Source organism: Trematomus bernacchii, unplaced genomic scaffold (assembly GCF_902827165.1).
Source record: "Trematomus bernacchii unplaced genomic scaffold, fTreBer1.1, whole genome shotgun sequence".
Lineage (NCBI taxonomy): Eukaryota > Metazoa > Chordata > Actinopteri > Perciformes > Nototheniidae > Trematomus > Trematomus bernacchii.
The window spans coordinates 8,781,952-8,809,759 of NW_022988050.1; the positions used below are offsets into that span (position 1 = coordinate 8,781,952).

The window sequence follows — 27,808 nt, forward strand, 5'->3', positions numbered from 1 at the left end:
CATGGTGATATATTGTCATGGCTCCCTCTATTTTCAAATGGATGTTTCTTTATTTACTTCATTTTCATTTTTACATCTTGATTGTGTATCACAGAGAACATGTCCTAATCTTCTCATGGCATCAAAAAGGATCGATTTACTCATGCTGGATGTTTGGTCGGTGACTGCTTAGATGGATAAAAACAACGTTAGCCTGCCACAGCCTGCGTGTGCTGCTGCTGATCTCCTCTGCTCTCATTGCGCTGCCATCTGAATCGGAGTGGGAGACGAATGGTAACAGGAAAGAAAAAAAGGCTGCTGCTACATTTTAAGCTCTGGACAGCGTCCCTGCTGAGAGCCGTCAAGAAAAGGAATGTTCAGTATTGATCCGTGATGGGATGAACCTGTGCCACGGGGAAACAAAACCAGAGATCTTTGTATTTAGTCTTTTTTTTCTTCTTTTTTTTCCTGCAATTAGCCACAGTTTTCAGCATGTGTGTCGGGTGATTTTATTTTAGTGTCTCTGATGATCTTCTTGTAGGTTTTTTTTTTTGGCTTTAAGTGTCCAAAAAAAAGCTGCAAGGAGAGAAGTCGTCTGGAATCCCCCCCCCCCCCCCCCCCCAAAAAAATTAAGTTTCTCATCGTGAGCCGGGAAGATTTTATGCACAGTTGCTCAGTGTCCAGTGGACCATGCGGCTCACACCGGGGCAATATGGAGGCTAAGGCCATGGTCCTGCAGGTTGATTTGGTTCCCATGGTAACTAGTGACGGTCATAGGCAGTGGCAGCAGTGGGAGGGGCGGAGCCTCTGGATGCGGCACTATAATAATAAGGGGAACCTGAAATTAACAGAAGAACAAACCATTTGTAACAACAACAAAAAATACATTCACCAAATGCATTAACAGTATTGGTATTTACATTGAAAATAAGCTGCATTTTTACAAATTTTCCATGCTAGAAAACTCAAAATTGTTGTCTCGCTCCCTTACTTCGTTACTTTTGCTGTTCCTAAGCTGTACCGTCTTTAAAGCGGTTTACAATGAGGCCCATTTATCACTTTAACATTTCATTTGTGTAATAATTAGTCTTTAATTTAGAGTCAAACTAAAGCAGGTTTTCCAATTTCTAGCCAACGCCCCTCAGTTTTAACCCTAACCCTGAAATGACAACTTTTCCTGACAATTTTTATTAGCTGCTAGCTAGTTGCCAATAATGCTAGCCTCATGATGCCTGATAACTGGCCAGCTTTTAATGTTTTCAGGTGACTTGTTTAAGGATGAGAATATTATAGGAGTGAATATAATAATGCACTTTAGAGCTACATGATATACAGAATGTTTTAACTTTCAGCAGTGCAAGAGAAAATGGACATCGCCAAAATCAAATGAAGAGTGACAGAGCTTCAACTCTGATAGCATCCAGGACTACCCTTACACAGCTGCTTTATTTATTAAGCTTGTTAGCAGGGCATGCTAACAAGCTGCTCAGGCCAGATCAGTTAATGGTGTTTAATGCATTCCTTAGGCGGTGCTAAGTTGCTAGCCAGCAATTGGACATTTTGCTCTTTGGGGGAGGGGTCAATTAGTCCAGTATCTCTCTTTCTCTACTCACTTAGTAATGCTGGGTTACTGAATCGCCAGGCGTCATTGTAGGATGTGTACTGTGGGTGACTGTAGGGGTTCCCCGAAAACTCACTCCCTGCAAAACAAAACAACAAATCAATTAGCATTTCATTGCATCAAACCATTACCCTGTTCACTTGCAGTCATTTCTCGTCATTCAAAACAGGATGCAATTTGAGGGGCAAAATGATAGTCATCGATGTGCAACCAGTCAAGCAAGTAATTTATTTCTTTTTCATTTCACTTAAGTTATGCAACACTGAACAATACAGGATGTGACACTGACGGCGGCTTTCCTTGTCCCATTTATGGATATCTACCCATTCTTCTTCCTCCACTATATTCCAAACCCGTCTAATAAATACAGAGTGGTAATAAACAGTTTCATGCATACATTTTTGATATGCTGCAATAAATCCTGCAGCCTTTCTTAAAGGGATTTTTTACATCTCCAATCCAAACCCCTCTGGTCTGAGCTGTGGTGTTTGGTAGAATTTCATTGCAGAGGAAACTAACTTGGGGCATGTCAGTGAGCGCTGCTGGTTCAACACGTTTCTTTCTTTTACGAGATAATAAAGGCTAGATTTGATATTAAGCTGGTGAGAAATGGCTTTGCTTTAACAGTGTTTTGCGCCCGTCACTAAATCTTAGTGGTTGTGTATAGGATGAATGGTTTGTAACACAAAACCACAAGCCATAGGATTAAGGCCCTCATCTTCTGCCTTGTGCCACATAGGAACAAATGGAAAGTTAAAGTATGTTTGACTTGACGCTTTTCCACCAACTGATTTAACAGTTTTATGAGTCAACATCCCAAAGCAAATCCAGACAGCCACCGGGTGCTACCACATCCTCCATTGTTGTTCCTGGTTAGTGTTAAATTGACAGAAATGGTCGAGTCTCTATATTTTCAAAATAGCTTTTCATAACATGGGCAGAAAGAAAAACTTGAATACTAAGAGTCCCCACCATTTATTTTGACTTTAATGAATGAAAAAATATCTTAACAATATTTAGAGAACGGGAATAAAAAAGAAATCTAACTGTTTTTAATTATTTGAACATCAGAAACTGAACTAAATGTACCTTTGTTGTATTGAAGTAGCAGAAAAATGTGATATCCTGAAAAATATCAGTATCTATATGAAGTATAAAGATGTATGTATCTTTGTAATTTTTTCTTTTTTAAGGATGATCTGCTACCAGTGGACCAAAACAAATGGCGCAGTTAATGTAACCCCCTTGGCTGAGGAGATAACAAAACTCGTCATCGCAGCCCTTCATGAAGGAAAAGGAGTAACAGCCAGAGCCAGTGATGGGCTGTGTGATTGGTAAATGATATGCAAACACCGGACACACTCCACTGGTTTCCCTCATCCTAGTGGTTTAATCACATCAAAGCAAAATGCCGGCTGTGGTTTGGGGAAAATGTGTGCTTGGTGACGCTGGAGCTGAAGAAGCCCAGCACCAAATCTGAATCCCTGGCAGTGAAACACAAGCCTGACCTCCTCAGAGAGACAGAGATTTGAATATTTACCGGGCTCACATGCCTCTGCCTTTTGACCCTTAACTGTTTGCTGTGAAACTGAACTGCAGGTTAAGTAGAGGAGAGGAAGGGGATGTGCTCTGGAGCGCAGACGCTGGGGAGGGCTGGTATTGCGTTTTATCGACGACCGGTACAAACGGGAATATAATGAGCCAATAAGAAAGAGAAAAAGCAGGAAGGAAGGGAGAACCACTGTCCTCTCCTCGGTCTCTGATCACTTATTCGGCCCGTCTAATCCAATGATACACAAAAAACTAATATAAGGATGTGTGCGCCTCTTGTTCTGCAGGTCAATTTATATCGCCTCTCTGCGTAATCTGACGCTAAACTCTCCTCACTCTGCTTCTCAAGCTTCTACACCTGTTCATTTGGAGGGGCAACTGTTAAATAGCCCCACTAATGACAATATTAATCCATGTGATGTTGTCTCTCACTTACCAGGAACCATTCCGGCGAGCGTGGAGGTCGGATAGCTGCCCTGGCCCGTGGGGGGAACGTGGGGGGGGGTACCCAGGTAGGGTTGTGTTGGACATATCTCGACCTGGAGAGACAAAGAGAAACAAAAACAAAACAAAAACCACTTCATCAGTGCTTTCAAGTTTACAAATATGTGACTAGAAGCATCTTTAAGGTCTTTGGATCTTTAAGTAAAGGATGCAATACAGAATTGAAAAGATAAGGCCTGCATTATTATAACTGCTGTGAATATCCCAAATTCTCAGCATGCAGATTGGTCCCTTTCAGATTTTAGATATATTATTTTGCAGAGATGGACCTATAACTGCACATATGAACTGTTTTTTAGCTACTTCTATACACATTTGTTATATTTGATTGATATTATTAATATCATATTTATTCTGATTCAGTAAAGTAGATATAGTTTTGTAATAGCTGCCAAATAAAAGCTGCCTCTGAAATGTCGTGGAGAGGTACCTCCAAACTTCTACTACTTGAATACAGTACTTGAGTAAATGTGCTTAGTTACTGTCTAGCTCTGCAATTAGTGTTTGATTTCAAAATGCAAACCAGCTCCTGCCGTTTTTTAAAACCAGGAAATGATGATATTACTATCCACATCACGACTCATCACCACCACCTCAAGTCAGTCAGCACAAGAACCTTATTTTCCCTACATTTAAGAGATGGTTTCAAAGAGCCTAGTTTCGTCCAAACCGTTACTGAACACCAGAAAGCATCAGTCCGCTCCTCTAACTTTAAAACAGGACAACAACAGCTGCTGCTTTGAGCCCGCTGAATACTGGTCACATAAACATCCCTCCTCATTACTCCGTTCAAACTTTTTTTCTAAATATGGCGGCCTCTCTTTCTCTGTACAGTGGGAGCACACTGGCCCCTCTGCGGAGCGGGACCCGTCCGGCTGCAGATATTCAGCTATGTAATTGAGAGTGACGGTTGGGCTGTCCTCGCTGGCCACGGGGACGTTGGGACAAAACGACACGTAACCCAAATCTGCACAGGGGCCGGGGTAGAAGAGGCCCCTGTTATATTGTCAGCTGTGAGGGCCACTTGGACTCAAGGGGAAAATAATCTCCCAATGGAGCTTTAATGAGGGACTAGTGGAAGAAAACTGTCCATGTTGTTGCATTAACTAACAAACTGTTTAAGGAAGATTTTTTATCACAATATTAACATAAATATTATGATATGTCTCTTGTTCTTCATGACAAGTATGTCACTGAGTCACGGTCTAAAGGGAGTTTTTTTTTTCATTTAACAACGATTTTGCTTCTATATTTCTACTAAATCATACCTGTATTAATATGAATACATTGTATGACAGTTGTTTAACTCTATTCATGTTGTTTGTATTTATTGTTTTAACAGTATTTTTCGGCTCCCCTCTTGACCAATCATCTCTTAAAATCCACATTTTGATCCATTTTGATCCACAAGTTATACAACATATTGAACTCTCTTGCAAAAAATAATATTTATCTCTCTGAATATGGAAAACTGGCCCTTGCTGCTAATCAACATCACTAATGAGAGCATAAACCACAGGCTAATATAGATATTGACTGAAAAATCCAATTCATACATGTGCAATATCATGAGAAGCGTATCTGTTTAATTGAGGGTGAGCGAATGGGCCCTCTGGGTATTTAAGTACCTGCTCCTACAGGCTGCCAGGCATACTGGCTGCAGTGGGGGGCCTGAGGGGGAGGGGGGCTGGGCTATAGGGACGGCTGGTGACCCAGGCCTGGGGGAGGGGGGAGGAAGGAAGTGGGGTAGGAGGAGGTAAAGGAGCCAAAATAAGCCTTGTATGGCTTTCACTAATTTTGTTTGGTAAAAACATTCACCAACACAATATTAAATAACAACAACATGACTTGCTTTCAAGGCTGTTATTTTAGTAATAGTATTTCGTTTATTTTAGATTATCCCATTGATGGCAATGAAGTTTAGTAGTTAGGTACTTTAATTTACTACTTCTACTGTGTCACATTTATACAATATTTAATCCATTTAATCTTTTCAACATCTGTTGGCATATTTAAATGTTGTGTACAAAATAATTGTAAGATTTGCTATAATATGACATACTGCTATTAACTGTTTAAACTACTAAACGATATTCGAAGCGTTAAAATTAGCTCCACCCTGACTCGCTACTTCATAAGAAAGCTGCTTAAATCTTAAAGCACATACCATAAAAATGCAATAATTTACTATATGCTGTATATAATATTATGCTCTCTTAAATGGGTCATTCTGCATAATGGGTGTCCCTGAAACTCAAGTACGTTTTGCTCATAAAGCTTCAGCAGATCTGTAGACATATATTTTAATTCTGGGTGTGTAATGATGTTTTTTTCAATTCATTGCAGTAATTACTTAAGTAAATGATCTGAATAGTACTTCCATTACTGAAAATACTACACCGAAACTATCTTTTAGTCCTGATCTAAGAGTTGTTATTGGATGCTTACTTAAATCAAGTGCCAAAAAAAGTACTTTTCCATTTGTGATCATGGATTGTACAATAAAGAAAGCGCTCAGTGTGTTCTCTATTATTTGCAAATCTCAGCACTGATGGCTGTTTTGTATGAAGCCTGCTGAGATGTGACTTTTGGTTAAAGCACCGAGACTGGAGGGCTGCGGAGTTAAAGAGCTTTACAGAGAAGAGTGAGGTCATGCCGGACATTTCATTTATAATAAGAATTAGTTAGCCACAAGCCAGTGCACATAAGTCAAAGGGAGCCGTGGGAGTACTGTAGGTGGGGGGTCCAGCGGGGGTGAGGCCATTGTGTGTGTGTGTGTAGACATTGGTAACTATTGTCTAACTGTCTCAGCAAACACTGACCCAATCTTTTCTTCATTCTTTTTGCAGCAGCAACAGCAGTTGAACATGTTTAATAAAAGTAAATACGCTTATCTCTTTATTACCTTTCTTCAAAGAGATGAAATACATTATGTGCACCAGATCCCTGCCTTTCAGTCTTAAAGGGAACATCTGGTTTGATCGCTTTCAAATATGACTGAAATGCAATAAATGTTGTTTTTACCAACAAAAATAAATCATTTTCGATAAGGAACCAATCACCTGTTTTCCTCTTCATATACTGATTCCGATTGGCTGACACTGATACCATTGCTACATTTATTTCCCTGGTGGAACTGAACAATGTTGAGCTTGTAACCACAAATAACTTTTTAATTTTCAAAGGGAGACTATCATATGCCTAGTTCCATTCATTTTTGTGCAGATTTTAATGATATTTTTAGCCAGTTTTAGTCAAATTCATAATAAAGGTGAAGGGCTAGGGAACTAGGGTGGGTCAGTGACTTCTATCAGATCAATAGAATCAATTATTTCAGACAGTCGTTTTATGTTTCATTTTTGGTAGTAGTGAAAATCTCCATGTATTTTGATTAACGTAGGAGCCCTTTAATGTGCAAATATACCAAAGCAAAAAGATTGAACATGTGGAAAATGTTTTCTTGAAGGTTAGTTTGGCCCAATAGAAAATAAGTCTATTGCCATTAACTTCAGTCTATTTTTCTCCTGTTGACTGCGATAATAATAATTATCAGCGTCCCTGTTGAATCCAGTTTTGTTGTTTTCCAGGATAGCGTTGGCAGTGACTGCCAGCAGTTCTGTGCCTGTTGCTTTATGTCCCCTTTAAAGCCCTCTTTCTGTGAGGCGCCAGTTCTGAGAACTCTCTGTACAGCAATGATAGCCTCATTAGCTGCTTCCTAGCCTTTGTTGTTTTTACAACAGAGATATGTGTCCAGATTCTCATTAAAAGATGGGCTTCTTTATATTGTCTGCTTCCTGTCAGTCCCCTTAGATTGAACGCCAGCAAATCAAGCTATTTATTTGGCTGTGCCCTCTTTTCCTTTCCCTGCGAGAATCAATTCAAAGAGTTTTTTGGTTTGCTGTTACAAAACCCTGTTGATTCCTGTCTTCCTTTGAGAAGTGACTCGTAATAGCTGCTGCTGAGCGTTGAAAAACAGTAATTCCTGCTTTTAGTGAGCCAGGAAATATAAGATTTTTAAGATTGTTTGAATGCTTTTTGAAAATAACTACTGGCTATATTTATTTATTTGAACTACACTGAGTGGCTGAAAGCATCAAACTGTTCAAACTATTTTGTCAACACTTGATTATACTGCGAGAAGATTGATGAGTTTTATCTCGACTCACAGTAACGTGATAGGAAACTACGATGTGCTTTTTTGCATTGCTGTCATGCCCGTTTCTTAAAACACAAAACGAAAAGCAAGACGACCTTCTTTTTATTTGGCACAGAAACAAAGTCATTTGTGAATGACTCTTTTGCTTGCAAGAGTATTACATTTAGCATGACAGGGACACCTTCATGTTTTGCTACAACAACAACCAAAAATCTTTGACCTCCAGTTTTCTAGGCTATATGCAGAACGGGGCAATTTATCACAAGCCAAAAAATCTCAGCACCCTAATTAATTACAACTAAGTAAAGAATGTTTGGAGAGCCAAATTGCTTTAATTCCCCGAACACCGGCTGAAAGTCATTCATTATCAAATGTGTGCTCAAAGGTTAGTTTGCTTTTGTGAAGACGAAATAAGCATTAATTTAGTTCCCCCCTGTGGGAAGACGGGCGAGCGCTTTGTCACGAGGCCACGCGTCACTTACGGCAGGTTCGCCTTCTGATCTTTGCTCGCTGCTCACTGGACAACCGCAGGTCCTGGTACTTCCTGTGTAGAGCACCCTGAGAGCACTCACTCACCCTAATTGAATGCTAAGTGTGGATGGTTTTATTTGCTGGGTGAAGTTTTGTTTAGAGACTTGACAGGAGTGTACAGGAGCAGCTGCTTGAGGAGGGGAAGTGTCATTGACACGGGGGTCTTTAAGCCTTTGGAGGCCTTCATTAACAGGCCCAGCAGGGAATATGTTTAAAGAGTCTTGAGTATGCAGTCACTGAGTGGAGATGTGTAAAACTCCCACTGAGTGCTCTAGGGACTCCGCTCAGTGCTCGGAGATGGCTCTTCAGCCTGAAGCACCATCGAGAAAACAGGTGGGCTCCGACTAATTTCAGGAAATACTGAAACTCTCTATAGAAATAGTGGACAATTGGCCGTATCGAGGCCATCTCTCCATTTATTTCTGAAAATACACAAAAAAGTTTTGAGCTCCTCCTTGTGCTTTTCATAAATTCACCCACGGCTCACACCATTTGAATTTTAAGCAGTTCGAATGAACAAGAATAAGAAGCACTTGAGATGAAATCCATCTCTCGAAGGGAATTCATCAAAGAAATTACTTCCCATATCAACAATAGAAATTACCTCACAATATGCAATTGTCCTATCCACATATTCATGGAACCCTTTGGTGTTTTTATGGGGTAAGAGGGACCATTTAGCAGGTAATGCAGCATTAATGTGGAGGAGAGGGAGAGAGAAAAAAACGGTTTTAATGGAAGTGGCTTCTTGCCTCTGAATTTCGATGATGTGCACAATGCCCTTAAATCCCTTTCTTATTTGAGTGTGCTTTGCAGGTACTTTTGAGCCTTAATAGGATAAGCAGAGGACACAAAAGATTTCTATCTCGGAAGTCTTTCAGCTCACTGAGAATCCCGATCTCTGGCAATGAGCACTTCATGAATCATTCATTTTTAATAGATTATGCAAATTCCAGGACATAAAATCAACAAGATCAATAACTGCAGGCGTTTTAATTGGTGTTGGAAAACATTTTAAGGATGAACATAATCTCCAGTTCTTTCCCCCGTAAAGACACAATTAATTTGAAATTGGATCTGGGCCTAAATACTGCAGATAATTTACTACTTTTTGCATGGCTTAAAATTCCTCTGGTGGGCTTATCGCTGGCAAGTAAACTGTAATACTCAGCCATTAGTGAGACCACACACCTGAATATATCCTAATATCCACACAGGCAGCCACTGAAGGAAAACCAAGCAGAGGAGCCACAAAACAAATACTAATTACAAGAGGAAGTCGCAGTGATGTTTGTTCCATTAGTTTGACCTCCTTATTTCTCTGCCTGCAGTGAGACCTGCCACCAGAAAAAGGTATTTACTAACACAAAAGCAAGTGATATGTGTTTCATGTGCAGACACACACACCGGTATGCATACAATCCCATCTTTCTTCCTCTACATGTCTCTTTGCACCTGTAAAGCAGTAAGGAGACCCTCTCTGCAGAGACCATCTGAAATATCCCAGGTGCAAACAAAGCCGCCTGCATTCTACGGGGCCATCAGCGCACAAAGGACAAACACACACCTTTCTTCTCAGGAGGCCTGCCTTACAGGGAAATCTACCTCCCACATATTAATGAGAAAAGGGCCCTTTCTCTTCTCATAAGTCTGCTTGGCTATCATTTGAGAAGGGGGGGCTGAAGCAATTTTCAATCACCCTGTCCTCCCCCACGCAGAACTCCTCGCCTTTGATGGCTGCTGCATAATTATATGAATTTTAATAAAAGCTCTGTATATTAATCTCAGGCCCCCCGACAGTCATCGTAAACTTTCAGTAAACTTAACCTTCTTCTTGGTAATAACACGGCAACAACGAAACAATATTTCAATTAGCCAGGCAGTCATTAACTGTGACAAGGAGAGGAGACGACGAGAAGGGGGTGGGGGGGGGAGGGAGAGAGAGAGGAGGGCGAAATAAATGATCATGGTGTTAGAGTTAGGCGGCAGAAATGCCAGAGCGTATTTACCGAGGCACATTACTCGTGCTTTGAGACACACAAACTGTCTCCCGGCGAACAAATCACAGGAGCAACACAGCAGCAGCCAACAAGCAGTCAGTCCTGCATGGTGGCCTTTCTTCTTTTTTTGGTGCGAGACCTTGCTCTGATACACAGTCATAGTTCTGATGTGCTGACACCCAAAGGTCCTTGTCCAGCGGTGACTGAACAGCCCCCCCACTGCCCCACCCCACAATCTCTCTTATCACCCTGCTTGCTCAGCAAAGACGCAGACAGAGGACAGCTGCTCAGCTTTTATCACACCATCGTACCACCTATTCAGCTCAGAGTGAAATGGTATTAAAAAAGTATTCACACTTAACTTTTTGGTTTGCTTTTTTTTTTTATTTTCACACATGTTTTGGTCAATTGCACAGGCAGTGTTAGTTGTTTTTCTCATTCTTTTACATACTTCAAACCCCCTCAGCTGAAGCAGTGGCTCGGCAGCATAAAGGCGTACTGTATGGCACTTGATCTTACCTACGGGGTAGCTTTGCGACACGCTGGGGCCCAGGTCTGGGTTGACGCTAGAGGATAAACTGGGCTTGACTTCGTCCAGCCTGGAATTCAGGCCAGGGAGCGAGTACTCATTAGCCTGGGAAAAGGACAGTTGAATCATTACACAACCAAACAATACCAAGATGGAAATCCTCCCTTCTCCTCCTCCATTAAGCGCTCCACACAGGCCTGTGCGAGTATACATTTGTATGAGAGCATTGTGTGTGTGTGTGTGTGTGCGCATGTGTGAGTGTGCGTATGTGTGAGTGTGTGTTCAAGCTGCAGGGTGGCAGTTCAAGCATATCATGAATGTATTTTGGTATTGTCTGAGAGGAAGTGGGATTTTGAGATGAGTGAAAAGCCAAGGCGTCAGCTGGCCCTTTGTGCTTGACTGCAGTCCTTCCCCTGATCAGCCAAGGGAGAAAGCAGTTCTGCTTTGTTACAGGCTCACCATGTGGCCCTGTTTCAGAGACACTATTCACCTTTTTTCTGCTTTTTGCTTATAATTTGGAGTCCAAACCACCTTTTTTAAATTTCATTACCTCTTATCTCTGAATAGAATCACTTGTAAGACTTGCACTTTTTGTGACCATTTAGCTGTTTGAGTGTTTGCCTCTTGTGTGCGTTCAGAGGTTGAATAAAGGAGTAGTTCACCCAAATCACAAACAAAACACTGTATTTGTAATGCGAGCAATGCAAGTAATATGTGTCTGTCTTTAGATCTCGGCCTCTGAACATTTGATCTGAACCCCCTTTAACGTTGGTGGGTGTCGTTTGTGCTGCTTAATTTTTTAAGTTTACAAAACCTTGACATTTTAGAGGAAAAAAAACGTTGTATCATTCAAAAGTCCAATTTGATACCCAAGTTACAGGAATACCAAAACAATTCTTACAAAATATACTTTTTTACATTTCTTTTTTTTTGATGGGTCCTTCTTTCCTTTTAACAAATAAAGTGAACTTCTCAATTTCGCCTGAAAGCCTTAATAGTGAGTTATTCAAAAGTGAATGTAAACAAACCTATGGATCTGACCAGGCATTTAATGACAACTATCATTTAATAGCCTGAGTAGAATGTCTGAATGCAAATAAATCCAAATGTCTCTTTTTGTAATTGTGTTGCAATGAAACACATTTGCCTCAATCTAAAAATGAATCTGTCGGCTTGTCCCTCATTGTTTCTTTTTGTAAATCCACTAAAAGACACTCGTGGCAGATGTTAGCAGTTTTTTTTAATGAGATGAGACTTCCGGAGCCTGAGTGTTGACAATGTTTGTCCAGAGCCCAGTGTGAGCCTGAGTGGCTCAGTGGGCCGCGCTCCCACAGGGGGACGCCCGTGACCCCGCTCTTGTCTGCCACTATCACCGATAAACTCTAATTGTCTGCTACAACTGTTCACTGGCACAATGTCGGATGTTTTCCTCTATTCTCTGAGGCTTCAGACGCCAAACAGACGTTTTATCATGCAGATAAAGGGCAGAAGGGGGAAAACTGAAAAGACAGGTCTGAAAGGGATGACCAAATGGCTAGCAGAAGTGTGGGAGGGGTGAATCCATTGAGTTTTGCATCTCCAGAATGGGTTTTTAATGCCCCGCTACAGAACCCAGACACTGGCTAATAGGGCCACGAAAAAAACCGTGAGGCACCCATGAAAGGGAAAGTGCTCTGATTAATATTGCATTAAATTAAACCTGATTTTTCTCGACTGTTCCTGGCCTCCTTTTTTCTTTTTTTTCTCTCTCACTTGCCCTCTTTTTTTGGTCTAACCCTTTTTCCCTCTGCCTTTTAATACTCTCCCTGACGCTCTTTGTGATTGCAAGTCATTTCCAATTCGTTTTGGTATTGATCTTCCAGTAGAAATCAGTTTTGTAATTAGCTGCAAATTAGGCCCTCTTCTGGAGGTGAGGCCTGTCCCACTGATTTATCACCTGCGTAATTCGCCCCGATTGGAGAGAAATTAAAATGAACTCAATTAGGCGACTGCTTTTGCTTTATGGGTCCGACTTGTAGTACGGTGGGAGAAATTAATAGTCTCTTGTTGTTTAATAGTATAATGAAAGTAAATAAAGGTTATCCATTGTAATAAGCCCAGAGCATTTAATAAGCGGTGGTTTCTGGCTGTCGTTTTGGCGTGGGGGGTGGCTGGTCCCCAAATGCCTCTTAATTTTAGAAATGAGGATGGATGGCGAGTGTGGTTATAATATCAGAAGGAAGGAGAGGGAATACATGCTTTCATACATCAAATTCATGAAAACAATAAAAGCAGCCTTCGAGACTGCGTCAGTCATTAAACATCAAGATATGACACGGAGTTGGAAAATAAACAACAAAGGCAAGAAGCAGCAGCTGAATAACACAGCATAACATTGAGAAAAAACCTCAGTATTGATTAATTTCATGTTGCCTTACTGTTATTCTCAATTATAGGGGATACAAGGAATGTGTTTTTCCTCTCAAAATCAATAATGTGTGGGAGTTTTCCAGGTGATCCCTCCAGCATTATACATGCTTGGTTTTAATCCAATGCTTGGACATCTCAGACGTTTGTTTAATTAGCTTTCTGCGTATGGGAATATTTGTGACAAAGGTGGGTTTTTTGTTGTTGTGCTTGAATCAGCATCACATGCACAATGTGTGTGTGTGTACTTGAAGTGGTGAGTTGCAGTGCTACTAACCTGTTCGGGTTTGATGTGCTCCGATGTAGGGAAGTGGTCAGGGTACGAGGGGCGTTCAAAGACCCGGTCCAGCGCTTCCAGCTGCTGCTGGGTGAAGGCATCTGCCCTAAGGTGTTTCCGTAAACTCTCCACACTACCCTGAGAATCACTGTGTGGGCCAGAACCATCTGAACCATCTACAAGAAGAAAGAGCAACAATCGAGAGACTGACCCCGGGAAGCTGGCCTTTTACTTCAAGCTATGCACTTTATATTCTCCTCATGTATTTTCTGTACCACCTCTGTGGGGGATCTGAGGAGGACAGAAAGGGATGGAGTGCAGGTTTTTCCACTCCTTAATGGCTGTAGTGAGCCACTGGCTACATCACACAGGTTTTTCCCCTGCACCCCCTGCCACGGGAGTGACACCACCATGATCTGAAAGCCCTCTGGTAATTGATGGATTACCATCACTTTCAAATATATACATGTTGTGGCAAGCATGTATACTAATGAAAGCAGCAGCAGCAGCCAGCCCATTATAGTGTCTTTTTTTCCCCCTCCCTATGATTCCTCCCCAGAACCCTTTTGGTGCTCACTGAAATAAAGAGCAGTTTTTTTTTTTTAAAGCACAATTTCCCTTTCACAATTCAATACTGCTTTCATTCTCTGCGAGTGTGGTGGTTCCATTTATAAACAGCGGCGGGGACAAGAGGCTGAATAAAACCGTACAGTCTGGTTCAATCATCCCGCTCTCCAAACACAGGAATGTTCTCCTGACTCCTGACCTGATTACCCGACTGTTGGGAGAAGGATGCCTTAGCTTTTCCTGTTGTCACTTTTGTGCGACGCTTTAAAGCCTTTACAGAGCATCCTAGCATACCGCCCTCCCCTTTTTCTCTCCCTCCCTCCATCCCCCCCCCCCACCTCTCCTGGCTGCAGTGTCTGTAGGTCTCCTCCCTGGATCCCAGATAGCTTCAGCTCCCTTACAAATCTGTCATTCTAAATTTGCAGCAGATTATGTTCTCCCCTCAGTGGGAGAGTGGTGATATATGATATGCAAGGCCCCTATTGATTGCCTGATCTGGTGGCAAGAGGGAGCTGAAATGAACTTGAAATGAACATCATGCCTCAACTCATTGTGCGTATAATACTCTACTTAATCCCACATTTTTCTCTGCCACGGAATTCAATTGATCAATCATGTCTGTGTGATAGTACCATTTGGGAGGGTTATTGCCATTCTATTCCGCTGCTTGACCTTTTTTCACCGGCTGAGGCCAGAGGATGAACCCGACTATCAGGAGCTATAAAAGTGTGTGTGAGAGGGGGTGTGAGCATGTGTGACCTGAAATTGTGCTGATGGCTGCGAAAATGTCAAGCAATAAATATCACGAGTTTGCTAACAGTACCTTGTTAACTATTTATTCTATTTTCACTGCACTGGTGAATACCGGTTTTATTAACAAGTGATGTCTGACATGTTGAATTGTTATCAGTGTTAGTACATCTACTATTCTTTTGTTGTTAGTTAGTTTTTTCGCAATGATATGACCAATCCACGCTAGGTTTTGTTGTTTTGTTGGCGTCATTATACGGATCAAATCAGTTTTTAGCGGCACAGCAATCCCTGTATTTGTTATACCTTACATAAGGGTAAGCCAAACAGGTTAGATATATAGATTATAATATTGGTAAAATAAATCAATGGTTGTATGTGTGGGCAAATTCCGTGACTAAGGGTATCGGTATTGGATCCAAAAAGTTAGATGGTGCATAACAATCATTTAAACCTCATAGTGTTATCTGAATTGTTGTTTAGCTTCCAAAACAAGCAATATTTCCCCCCCAAATGTTGTACATCTCCTTATATGCATGGGGTATAACATTTCCCAGACAGTACGTCACTCTCCCGCACAAAATATGTAACTCCAAATTTTGCTGACTTTAAGTTGGCGTTTCTTAAACACTTAAAAATATCTCACTTTGTCGTCTAGATTAGACGTATGCAATGCAAGAGAATAGTTTGACATTTTAGAAAAAGGCCTACACTACAGTAGCCTACTTTCTTGGTGAGGTTTTGATTTGAAGATCAATACCACTCTCATTTTTGCATGAAGCTACATGAAGGGGATGTTTAGCTTAGCTTAGCATAGAGAGTGGAAATAGGTTAACAGCTAGTCAGTGTTGGTAAACAAATCTCAGCTTTCCCTCCTTTTTCTAGTCTCTATGCTAAACTAAACAATCCTGACTGTTAATTTATTGCATATGACGCATTCAACTCTCGGGAGGAAACCAATTGGTTGAACTGTTCCTTTAAAGAGGTTAACGAAGCTGCCTCATCAGAAAGAAGACAACAACCTATCGGATTTTCCCTGGTCTGACTTTGGTCCATTCAGGTGAATATTCAGCATGTTTTCTGGCCCTCACCTAAGCTGCTGCTTGTCACTTTATCAAACTCAATTGTTCTCTTTGCAACCGAAGCAAATAGAGTCATTAATTACTTTTCCATCAGCCGGCTCGAGACACAACACCTGATCAATACCCCTCCCACCATATTTGTCATTCACCACAGTGGAATACACTTCCCACACACAAGACAAACCATCCTGGGTCAACCTACATGCTCTTCCTCCCACTCACACCGGGGACAGTCCCATTTGCCCTCCCAGCCACTGACTCCCCTCTGACAAATCAGCAATGACTGTGTTTCGGTGATGAAGATGATTCTCGTGACATTTAGAGCGTTTATGTAGCCGCGCAATTAAGCTTCCTGGAGAGTAAATCAAGTTTATGCATCTTTCATCTTTTTTCTAAACTGTCCTCCCAAGAAGAGCTAAATCATCAATGGCCATGTAAATGCGTCAAAGTGACAAAGCCCTCTAGCGTTTGTAGGAATTAAAACTCAATCGGGAGAAAAGAAGAAAGTGTTATATATTGTTAATGTTTACATGCTGTGTAAGACTACTATTATGCCTTTTTATCATTAATTGTGAAGCCGCTGTTTTTTTAAAGTGCCTTATGAATGTATATAATGATCAATTACAACATATTTTTTATTATTATATAGCCACAAAGTGATAACAAAACTGTCTATTTCCTCAAACTGTCGACTTTCCCTAACCTTAACCATGTTGATATTGTTGCAACCATAACCATTTAAGTTACAAAGTATTTTTTTTAACATAAACCATCCCTAAAAATGAGCCATTAAAAATAAAAAAGTTTTTAATTGAATAAAAGAAAAGACCAAATAAAGCAGTTTTTGTGCAATAATTCCTTATTGATACGTTAAAAATAGTGTTTTCTTTCAAATTGTACTTATGCATATTCAATTACAAATAATTAATTTCAAACTACAATATTTGTAAATGTTTTGAGTTGCTGTTAAGAGTCCATAATCACCCTACAATAAGTCAGATCCACTATTTGGACATTTCCAAATGAGCCCATTATGCGGCGGTGATACTAATCTTTGACCACAGTGGCTTTGTTGGTGCGTTACACGCTTGTCCCGCTCTGCGGTCGTTTATTGATCATCGCAGGAGTTGAGTGTATTCATCTTGACATCAGTCTGTATTAACACTCTGGTAACGAGGGAGCCGCTTTTATCAGATCAGATAACCGGCTCTATAAAGCAGACTCCTCTCTGCGGGTTTGGCACCCAGAGGTCGCGACCCCTAGCAGGACTCTTTAGCCAACGCAACTCTGAGACTGAGAGTGCGTCTGAGTGACTGCCCGCCAAACAAAAACAAAGCACATGTCATGAATGAAGTGCAGGATGAGTTTAAATAGTAACCTCAATAATAGCGTGCGTTTTTATAGAAGACAATTATGATTTCAGAATAAAAGTTTCAACTTTTTCCGCAATTTAAATAGTTATTTAAGTTCCTGTTAGAGGCACTGAGAGGTGAGCTGGCACCTTGAGGTCATGAGCCCCCCCCTCAGATGAATGAGCTTACCCCCCCCCTCTGTCTGCTCCTTGTTTAAATAACATGTCGACATACATACGCTCTGGTTCCCTTAACGCATTGCTATGCATTTCGCAATAATACACCTCTATAATTTCCCGCCTGATTCAATTCACAGCTAAATGAAATCAAATTAAAACAAATGTGATGAACTCAGCTGCATTTTGTTTTGTCTAATTGAATGCTGTGATTATGTAAACATAAATTAAAACACTGTGATATGTTTGTTCTGCATCACTAAAGATCTGTGATGAGTGTTTCAAAGGGATGATGAATTGAATATTGTATCGATGGAAAATTAATCAAATAAAAGTTTGATAATCGATTAACCGAAAAAAGGCCAAGTATTCTCCGTATGCATCTAATTAAATGTGTGAAAATGCTGCTTTTTCACAGTTTATATCATTTTAAAATTCAAAGCGATGTGGTTTTTGGCTGTTGGTCAAACAAAAACAAGGGAATTAGAAGAAGTATTTCTGATAATTAATAAGCAAAAAAATAAATGAAAGTATTTTAAATATTCCTCATATGCAGCCTTGTGTCTGATTCTTCTTAATATTCTGAGATGAACATTTTGGAAAGATTGTTTAATGTCTTACGACCATCAATTTTCCTTTTATGTCCCGATTTAATTTTTTTAAAGATTTATTAATCTAATTTGAAGGTTGCACTCTTAGGTGCTGACATTTTGCTGCGCTCTGAGTTCCTGTGTTGATTCTCCCTCTCCCCCATAACAGATGCTGATACACAGAGCAGGGTGTGACGGAGGCCCGCTCCATCACTCATCTCCATCCACACACATCGGTTCAGTCCTCATGACGCTCAGAGATGAGAAATAATTAATTCAACAGCTACTGAAGCACGGAATCACATCCATTCTCACTGCCACTGGCTATTGTTGTTGCCTTTTGAAATGTATGATGATCATCTTATCATAAAATTTCTCTCTCGCTATTTCGCTCATAAATCAAGAAAGAAAGCCCCACACAAAGCAAGAAAGCGACCAGAATGGTTGAAATTAAGAATCATCTACAGGCCTGATTGTGCAATTTGTGTGGGTCGCCCTGAAAGAACGTGTGATATGACTTTGAAAGACCGGACACACTTCATGGACGCTGCGTGTTCTCAACAGACCTCCAAGCTGTCTGCTCGGGTCAATTCAGCTCACTCAAACGTGCACTAATAACAAGAAAGGTGAACAAAAACATGCTTGAAAGCAGATTTGTACTTAAACATCAGATACTGTATGACAGATTTGTATTTGACCCTGAGAGGAGCAGCTTCTCCTTTTGTCTTTTCTGGAGCCTACAGCAGCAGTGGGGGTGGAGGAGCTGGGACGCTCGGATGTTAATCTGCGAGGTAATGGCTTTTCTCTGCAGAATTGCAAATTCTAATATATGTCACTTTGTAAAAGGTGCGGACAGCCGTGGTCACCATCTCCAGGGGTCTCTCTCTCGCTCTCCCCCGCTCTGTCCGTCCGCAACAATGGCTGCCAAGTGTAACATGCTACTTTTAATTTGCAATAACACGTGACAATAGCAGATTAATGGCTCTTATGACACCTGTGTCCCTGAAGCTCCTCTTGCCGAGACCCAGTGTACATAACGTGTGTCACACTACATTATCGCTACATCCCTCCTGTAATGGGGGACCTTTTTTTAAGGGCACTGCTGACTTGGAAACTTAGGAGCTGTCCGCCTGCTTGGCAGAGAGCCACAGCTACTGCCTGAAACAAATACTCCGAGCCACACAGCCAATCCATTTCAGCGGGGCGTGTGTTGCACACAGCCCTCCCCTACGTAACCCCTACCCTCCTTTTCCTTCGCCTCATTTTTGTTCATGTTTTCAACCCTTGATAATGACTGCTTGTGCCACAATCATCATGAGGCTTACCGAGTTAAATAGGGCTCAGGCAAGCTACTGTGCTGTGAGGAAATGTAATCCAAGCATTAACTGACTATAGACTACTGCCTACTGAGGGAAGCAAAAATACTTCTGAATAGCAAACAAGGCAACATTGAAGCACAGATCTCAGCTAGAAAAAAACTGCTGTAACCCAAAAATGAGCACGAAACACCCTGAAAGCTGCAAGGACATGCTTTTTACTTCTATGCGTTTGATTTCAGTGCCAGGATTTTCTAGATGCTAAGGGTTATTTGTAGATTCTCGGGATCGTTTACCTTTTTGTGGTTAAGAAAAACACTAACCAGTAGGCCTATGGCTATAGCATTTGATCATTTCCAGACATTTCTCATGACATTTTAGGGCTTTCTTGTGGCAAGAATCTGGCAAAAATGATTTGTACCATGATATAGGGGTTATAATTAAATATATCCCCATTCTATTAACAATGCAAAATGTTACAGTATTAACGAAACGGTTAACTTCCTCATACAATCAGAACAGTGGGATGTGCATTTGCAATAATCACTGTCCGTTTACTTTTTGTGCCTCTGTCCGCCACAAATCCTTGAGTTTTAACAGTTTGTAACTGTAAAGCAGTAGTGTTTTTGAGAATTGATACGGTATCACAAAACATAATATAGCAATAGTCAAGTGCGCTATAATTTACTACTCCTCACTAAATGTCTTGTTTCTGAAAATGTAAATGTTACAGAAATAATGCATGAGTTAATGCCTTGTGAGTGAATGAGAAAACAAAAAAGATGACGCAATCTATCGCAAAATGTGGCATCCGTAATGATTTTCTTACATAAATACATCCCAGAATATAATAATACAGTCTATATACACTCCAGATACATTTTTGCTCAAATGTAAAGTTACTAATGTTAGCAAAAACCTCACAAAATAGGACACAATAACGGCTACGACCCTTTCTCACAGGAAGCCTAACTGCTGCAAAATTGTCAGATTCAGGGTGTTTTTCTTTTCTTTTTGGGGGGCAATGTGCACTTTAAGAGAACAACAACAGGACAATAGTGTCTACAGGGTAACATCCTATGTAATATACTATTCTCACAAACTGTGGCTCCAGGCGAGACATTGCTTCTGCAGCCGTGTGTGTGCGGCCAAGGCCTGGGGTTTATGTTTCGGAAAGATAAAGTATCCCTGACCCCATGGTTGCAGGTAGGCAGCAGCTGGCCATAGAGAGAGTATATAAGAACCACAGCTCCCTCCGTCACCCTCAGTACAAGTTCTACCCTGACGCACATTATCGCGCACACGCACACGCACGCAGAGCTTTCTTCTCTTTCATCGTAATGCTGGCCGAGCACCTAAATCACAGAAATGGCAGCACATCAGGGGAATCATTCGAGACTGAATAGCCGTAGAAACATGGCGCTGTCACCTGGAAGACCTCCACAAAACAGGCTCTCCTCCCCACACACACACACACACCTTATTCCCCTCCATGCCCTTTAATACCTCTTTGCCCTTCAGTAGCAATCTGCATAGAAATGTGTGCGTTCTATCATTCAGGGACTAGACATTACACCCTGGTTAATATGAGAGGTCCTCGAACGACTGAGAATGAACCCTTGAAAATACCAGACGTTTGCATTATGCCTCCACGATTGCATCTCTTACAGGGGAGGACTTGATTATGTCATTTGCCATGTCCACGTCATGCTGGTTTTTATATCTTTGCCAGGAAATCTACCTCTGACAGGTCATTAGTCATCCCTCCCTCCCTGCACGCACATAAAACATCAATTCCACTCAATATCCCGCAAACCCCCGTGCTTCTCGACAAACGCCATAACAAAGAAGACGCTATGTAAACTGCTGCCGTGCTCTGATTAGCTCTCATTCTGGAGCACTGCAGAAATAAGGCACTCATTCCCCACCCTGTTTGAGATAACTGCCCCTTTTCAGCAGCCACATCATCCCTCCGTACCCGAACACGCTTTGCAACATGAGTGCATCTGTTTAGCTATTCTCATCAGACTTATGTAGTGACATTAAGGAAGCCTATTGCTTACAGAACCAATAATCTATATCGCCTCAGGCCCCCTTATATCCACTAACCTACTACTTCAGCAGCAGAAGTGGAGCCACTTTTGTTAAAGGGAGAGGGGAAAAAAAGCCCTCCACCGAGCTGCAGCGGCTTTCTTGACTGACCTGGGTGGTTGGCTACATCATCTTGACATGTAATTATCTAAAGCCCTTTAATCACTTCCATAAAGATTAATTGCAGGAGACAACAGCGGAGGTCGTGTCTTCAAATCAAAAGACTCCTTGGCAGATTGACACAGCGGTGTAACAGAGTTCAGACTTAGGTGTTTTATAAGGGTCATCTAATGGAACTGAAGCAGGTTTTAATGCTGTAATTGCAAGTTCAGCAAAGTGGGTTTTATAGCATAAAGCTGCACAGAGAAAAATGTGTTGCTTTTTTTTTTTGTAGGATCTGAGATATTTGATGCATTCTAACCCTAAACTGATTTTATATCTTTTCTCATCTAGACAGAAAAAAGGTCTTACCTTCATCTCTTTTCCTCTTTTCGCCGTTGGATCGGGGGATACCCAGAATCCCGTTGATGGAGTATGATCCCGCTGGGTCGTTGGAGGCGCTGGTTACAGGCGGAGAGGCTTGGCTTGGTACTGTGGGAAGGACAGTAAGACATTAGCTTGCATTTAAAATAAAAAAACATCAACATTGAGTAAGTTCTGTGATGCTAATGCCTGTGCTACAGTCTTACCTATAGTATGGCCTGGCGTCAGGGACGACCCATCAGGAGACGGATGGAAAGGCTGCTGGACTTTTGTTCGGATGATCCTGGGGAACAAAGAAGAGCAGATGTCACCGCTGCTTTCCTAAAAACCTCAACCCTTCCTGGAGATTTCCCAACTTAGCCCTAACATCAGCTGCTATGGAGATACGGTGTGATTAAGTTATCAAATGTAACGCAAAAGGGATCACTGGTTCTACCTTAAATGTGAGGTGTGGAGAAAAGTCTTCATTGCACTTTTGGTCTGAGTGATTTTGCAAACAAAGCATGAAATCACATCAATTCACCTCAATGATCAGCTTCACTGCCTCTACCTGGCCCACACTAATCAGCTCTCCCCCTCTCCCCCACTGTGGGGGGGGGGGGGGGTTTCTCTGGGACCGATCGCTTTCCCAGAGTAGCCCTTTGCTTCCCAGATCAAACATCTCTGTAGAACCAGCGGCCCCCATGTGCCAATGCGGATGAGGTTGTATTGATCGGGGCTTGGGGAGAAAAAGTTGGGGATTAGTCACACGGGCAAACAGATGCAAATAGAAAGCTATAAATTACATGTGACAGGAAAGCAATAGTTCCTTATTGCCTCGCACAAGCTTACGCCAGCATTAGATTCCTTTAATCTGAATGGCACTTGGGGAGAAAGGGAGCTGTCACAATAATTTGTAAACTTTAAAACTATTCATCATGTATGCCACGAGAGCTATTTTAGAGCACAAAGAGGTTGGGTGAGGCCTGTGGAGCCTTTTGTACTTGATTTCTTTGCACAATTCACATGTGGTTCCTTTGCATGTTTTTATTTCAGAAGGAAAATAATCATCCGCTCCAATGCTAACATTTAAAAATGCCATATAACTGTTGTATTTTCTCCACATACAAAAATGTATCAGATGATTTGGATATTGATGTTATTGTAGGTGCCAGAAGGCTTCAGAGGAATACATCCAGCACTGTCACAAATAAGAAAAGAAAGAAAATCCCCTTGGAGGCAAAGCTACCTAACAACAAGCAATTCCAGAGAGCGCATATTGACGTTTTAATTTTTTTCACTTCTGCCCATAACAGTTATTCGACCCCTTGACTTCTGTGTGTGCTACATAAATTCAAAGACTTTATTTGGTATCCATGTTCTTGATATTGAATAAGCAATTTGGGAGAATGAATTAATGACCCGGTTGTTGCTGAAAATCCCCTGAAGAAATATTAAAATTGCTTTCCTTCTGAATCAATACTATCGAGCGCCATTGAGGACTTTTTTTTATTTTATTGCTACCAACAGGGTAGCGTTACTTGTTGGTTGTGGTGGCCTTGACTCGTAGTACAACACTATCTCTGTCGCATTTAATAATGCATGCAGGCGAAAGGTGTTTAAATAGAGCATCCTCTTTTGTCAACAGTCCTGAGGTCAGACTATCTGTGACACAAACACACCACTGGCCCATAGTCATCCAACTGGAAAACACTCCAAAAACAAGGGAAACTCCTGTATGAAAAACGATCATGTTATATATTTTAAGCCACTTATCTTTTTTATTTTTTATTTTTTTTAACATGTAGTAGCATTAAAAATGATCTTGAGTAGTCTGCTATAGTGATAGAAAGGATGTTTTCATTGATCATATTTTTTGCAGACTGTGTGTGTGTGTGTGTGTGTGTGTGTGTGTGTGTGTGTGTGTGTGTGTGTGTGTGTGTGTGTGTGTGTGTGTGTGTGTGTGTGTGTGTGTGTGTGTGTGTGTGTGTGTGTGTGTGTGTGTGTGTGTGTGTGTGTGTGTGTGTGTGTGTGTTCCATTGTGTGTGTGAGGCACAGAGCAACACATTGAAATCTTCAGAAAAAAAGAGAAAATATTCAGCATTAAGCCGTAATAGAAATTCAAAGTAGCTCTCATATTTGGCTGATAGAATTACAGTTCTTTGTATTCACAATTTAATTTCCCACATAAACAAAGACACATAAGCCCCCCCACCCCCACCCCACACATCCAAAATAGAAAGCTTTAATTGGAATTGAAAAAAATAACTTTATAGGGCTCTTTTAATGATATTAATGTACATTTTGAATTGATCACATGTGTCTGAGCCCTCTTAAATGGGGCTTTTTAAGCAGCCACGAAGCATGAAATGAATTTTCTTCAGCCTTTTCTCTATTTAAAAGATGTCTTGTGTGGAGCTGTCCATGCTCTCCCATCAGCTCATTAAAATGTAATGCTGATGCTGGCTCTATGGAACAGTGCCTCTTAACCAAAGTTCATCACCAGGGATCTCTGCTGGGGGGGTGAGGGGGGGTGGGGGTGTCCTGGGTCCTCATATGTCTGCCACTCTATAACTAGAGTGCTGCTTTAGGAATTTCTTTAAGAACATTGTAGATTTGTAGCATAAATAATGACTTAAATATCGTTATTAGTCATTTATCATTTAAGCGTTTTACAGCCCAGACACAATTGATGCTCGATTTTAAGCATCCTCATAATGTAACATCAATATTAATTACAGCAACCTGGAATTGTAATGCAAGGATTTAAATCAGGAGACTAATTTATAAATGATTTAAATGTTTTTTCTATTATTGCTACAAGCCTACAACATATTTACGTATTTTCTCGCGATGCATGATTTTTACAAATTGCAGCCTATAATGTTTACCCTTTTAATTCTTCAACATAAAACCCTGCAGCAGAAGAGCCATGTTGCTCTGCCTTTCTGTGTGCAGCAGCACATTAGATGTGCTAAAGAAAATTGGCCTGCTTTATAGCGCCACGGGATCTGGTCACCGAATATTGATCGGTTTTCATCTCGACAGATTCACTCAGTTCTGGATGTACTGCTGATTGTTGAGGGAGTTTGGACTGAAAGATTGAATTGCACCTCTGAGACCGCAGAGCCTCGGCGCAGCGGCCAGCACAAAGTTGGTCCAACAATATTCTGCTGTGGGTGGTGCGCTCAGCATATCTGATAAATAACCTGTTTATTAAAGGTTTGCACACTGCACCTCGGAATTTAACCCAAACATAATAACATTTTTAAAAATCTGATTTTTCTCTTTTCTGCATTTGTTTCTTTATATTAGATTTGTTGTCCTACCTGTTAATGGATGAGACGCTGGGCACTGTGTCGTTGTCGCAGACGCCCTCCGCCAGCAGTCTGTCTCTGATCTCCCAAGCAAACATGGTGGGGTTTTGTCTCTTGTAGTCTGCGATTTTGTCCACCACTTTTGGAGTGGCCACTTTAGGTTTAGACCCACCAATCACACCGGGTTTGATGCTGCCAGTCTCGTAATACCTGCAGTCATAACAAATATGTTCCATTGAGATAGCTTGCAATTTTTCTGATGTAATCATACCGATGAGATAGGCGTTTTAAACCACTTTAAACACAATGACACGCACATGCTGTTGAGTTTTACTGAGAACTACTTATTTTCAAACTTTCTCCAGCAAAACATCAAACTTGAAAATGCGTTTTCGTTTCCCCATGATGTCTCAAATAAAACACATTTTTTTCTTAAAAATGCAAAACATAACTCATAAGCGCATGCACAAATACACGGCAAGGATGTCATTCTGTAAATACAAATTGAATAATTCCAACAAACACTTATAATAAAATGGAGGAGAAGCCCACCTGAACTCTACTGACCTTCACAAATAGCGTTAATATAATAATTTAGGGCCAGTTATATCTAATTAACCCTATTTCAGAATTAGAAACGCTTCTGAGTTGTGCAGGTTGAGCTCTCCTCCACCTCCACCACTGAACATCGTGCACATATCATCCACCACCTCGCACCCCGCAGAGTGTACCTGGCTGCAGGGCTTGTCCGGAGAGTGTTCACCCACCTGCCCAGGATCTTGCTGACGCAGCCGTGGCTGACCCGCAGCTGTCTGGAGATGTCGCAGGGCCGAACCCCCTGGTGGGCCAGCTCCACGATCCGCTGCCGCACCACGTCCGGGAGGGGTCTGCCGTTCACAAACACCCCGCCGAGCTGGTTCACACCCCCGTGCCCTACGTGGGATACAACAGCCGCAAAGACACAACCATGACATTACATAAAGTTGTAATGGAGAGGATGGCACAGGTGAGGTTTTTTTGTAATATTAGTCAAGACAAAAATTACGGGAAATAGCGTCCAACATTTTTTTAAGGTCAGTTTACCTCATGTGTTTCTATGGAGCAGGAGATTTTACATGCAGGCTATTTATGGAGAAGCCTTAAGGGTGCATGAAATACTGCACATACATATTCCTGTTTGAAAATGATGCGTTTATACAAAAAATACATGTATTTTGAAATATTTTGGAATCAGAAAGTGGTTTTCTTTCTTTCTTAAACCTTTCATGCAGAACAAATAATACTATTTCGTCAGTAATTCGAAATAAATATTGGGTACAACAGGATTTCAATGATTTAGAAATAAAAAAATACATGATGACCACACTGCAAGTGTCTATAATGAATGTACATGCTATATATGTTTGTATTTATTTAAAAAAAAAAAAAAATGGACACTGCAGCAGACAATATTTATTGTTTTTGTCCTTGCATATTGATGTGTATTTTTCCCTCCACTTATGATCAAAACTATGTATCTTTAACTTTTTGAATCAAGACGAATTATCCTACAATCATGTATTTTCATTAATGTTTTTTGAAATAAACAATTGTGTAAATTCAAGTGCTGGACACTAACCCATGCTGCACATTATTTTCCATCTGTCACACTGTTGGTGTGCAGCTTGTACAATTCCTACAATACGTCCAACCTGCAATGACCCATAAGTAAGTGGGTCAGTGTTAAAACTGCTATTTAAATTCCCGATAATAATTAATAAATACAAATTCGAGTGTGCAGTAAAGTTTCTCCCATTCAAAACAAGGACCTCATATTTTCCTCGCAGCTCCACGGCTCATGTTATGCCTATTAAGTTACATGCTCTCTCATTTTCCCTTCACGGCAATTTTAAATAATTGAACGAGCTTTGATAACTCATATTACATATTATTTAGTAAACGAAGAGCTCATCCATTATTTACACACATTCACCAAATTACAAGCATGCGAGCTTAGGTTGGACTCGAACACCTTGCTGTTATTTGAATAATTTGAATAATAGATGTGTAACTGTCTCACTTATTAGGCCTGAACACACACACACACACACACACACACACACACACACACACACACACAGCGCGGGAAGCTGCAGGCAGATACACGTGTAAATTACAGAGTACCTGCCAGCGCATGTTCTTTGTTTACTATGACAAGTTTTAATTTCTGCACACCTCTGCTTTGTGTCCGGAAGTAATGCCATCTATATTATTTTAACATGTTATTATTTTTTTTAGCAGAATATTCTCTGAAATGTGCACACAGAAGATATTAGAGGGACTATTTTCTCCTCTTGTCATCCTCATGTTTGCCTACTACATGTCAGTTTATTAGCCAGTTTTAATGCGCCAAAATGCTGTTGGCACACAACACTGCACATGCTCTTTGCTGCAGGCCTTTGTAATATGCGGAAATATTATATTCCTATTATTATGAAGCTGCGGAGAAACTCGGGTTGTGCTACTTACAGTGCATCGCGGTGAAGGGATCTGCTTTGCAGTGAATATCCAT

The 27,808-nt window shown here is 41.0% G+C and overlaps 1 protein-coding gene across 1 annotated transcript; it reads right to left on the reverse strand.

Moving 5' to 3' along the window:
* Positions 1–676: 676 nt before the first annotated feature.
* Positions 677–27,808, reverse strand: pax2b (paired box 2b). The gene is given in 11 exon segments (XM_034119714.1): positions 677–798; positions 1,593–1,679; positions 3,588–3,654; positions 3,656–3,690; positions 10,862–10,976; positions 13,555–13,730; positions 21,950–22,069; positions 22,168–22,244; positions 25,270–25,467; positions 26,025–26,190; positions 27,766–27,808. Coding segments are annotated over 11 exon segments (1,206 nt in total).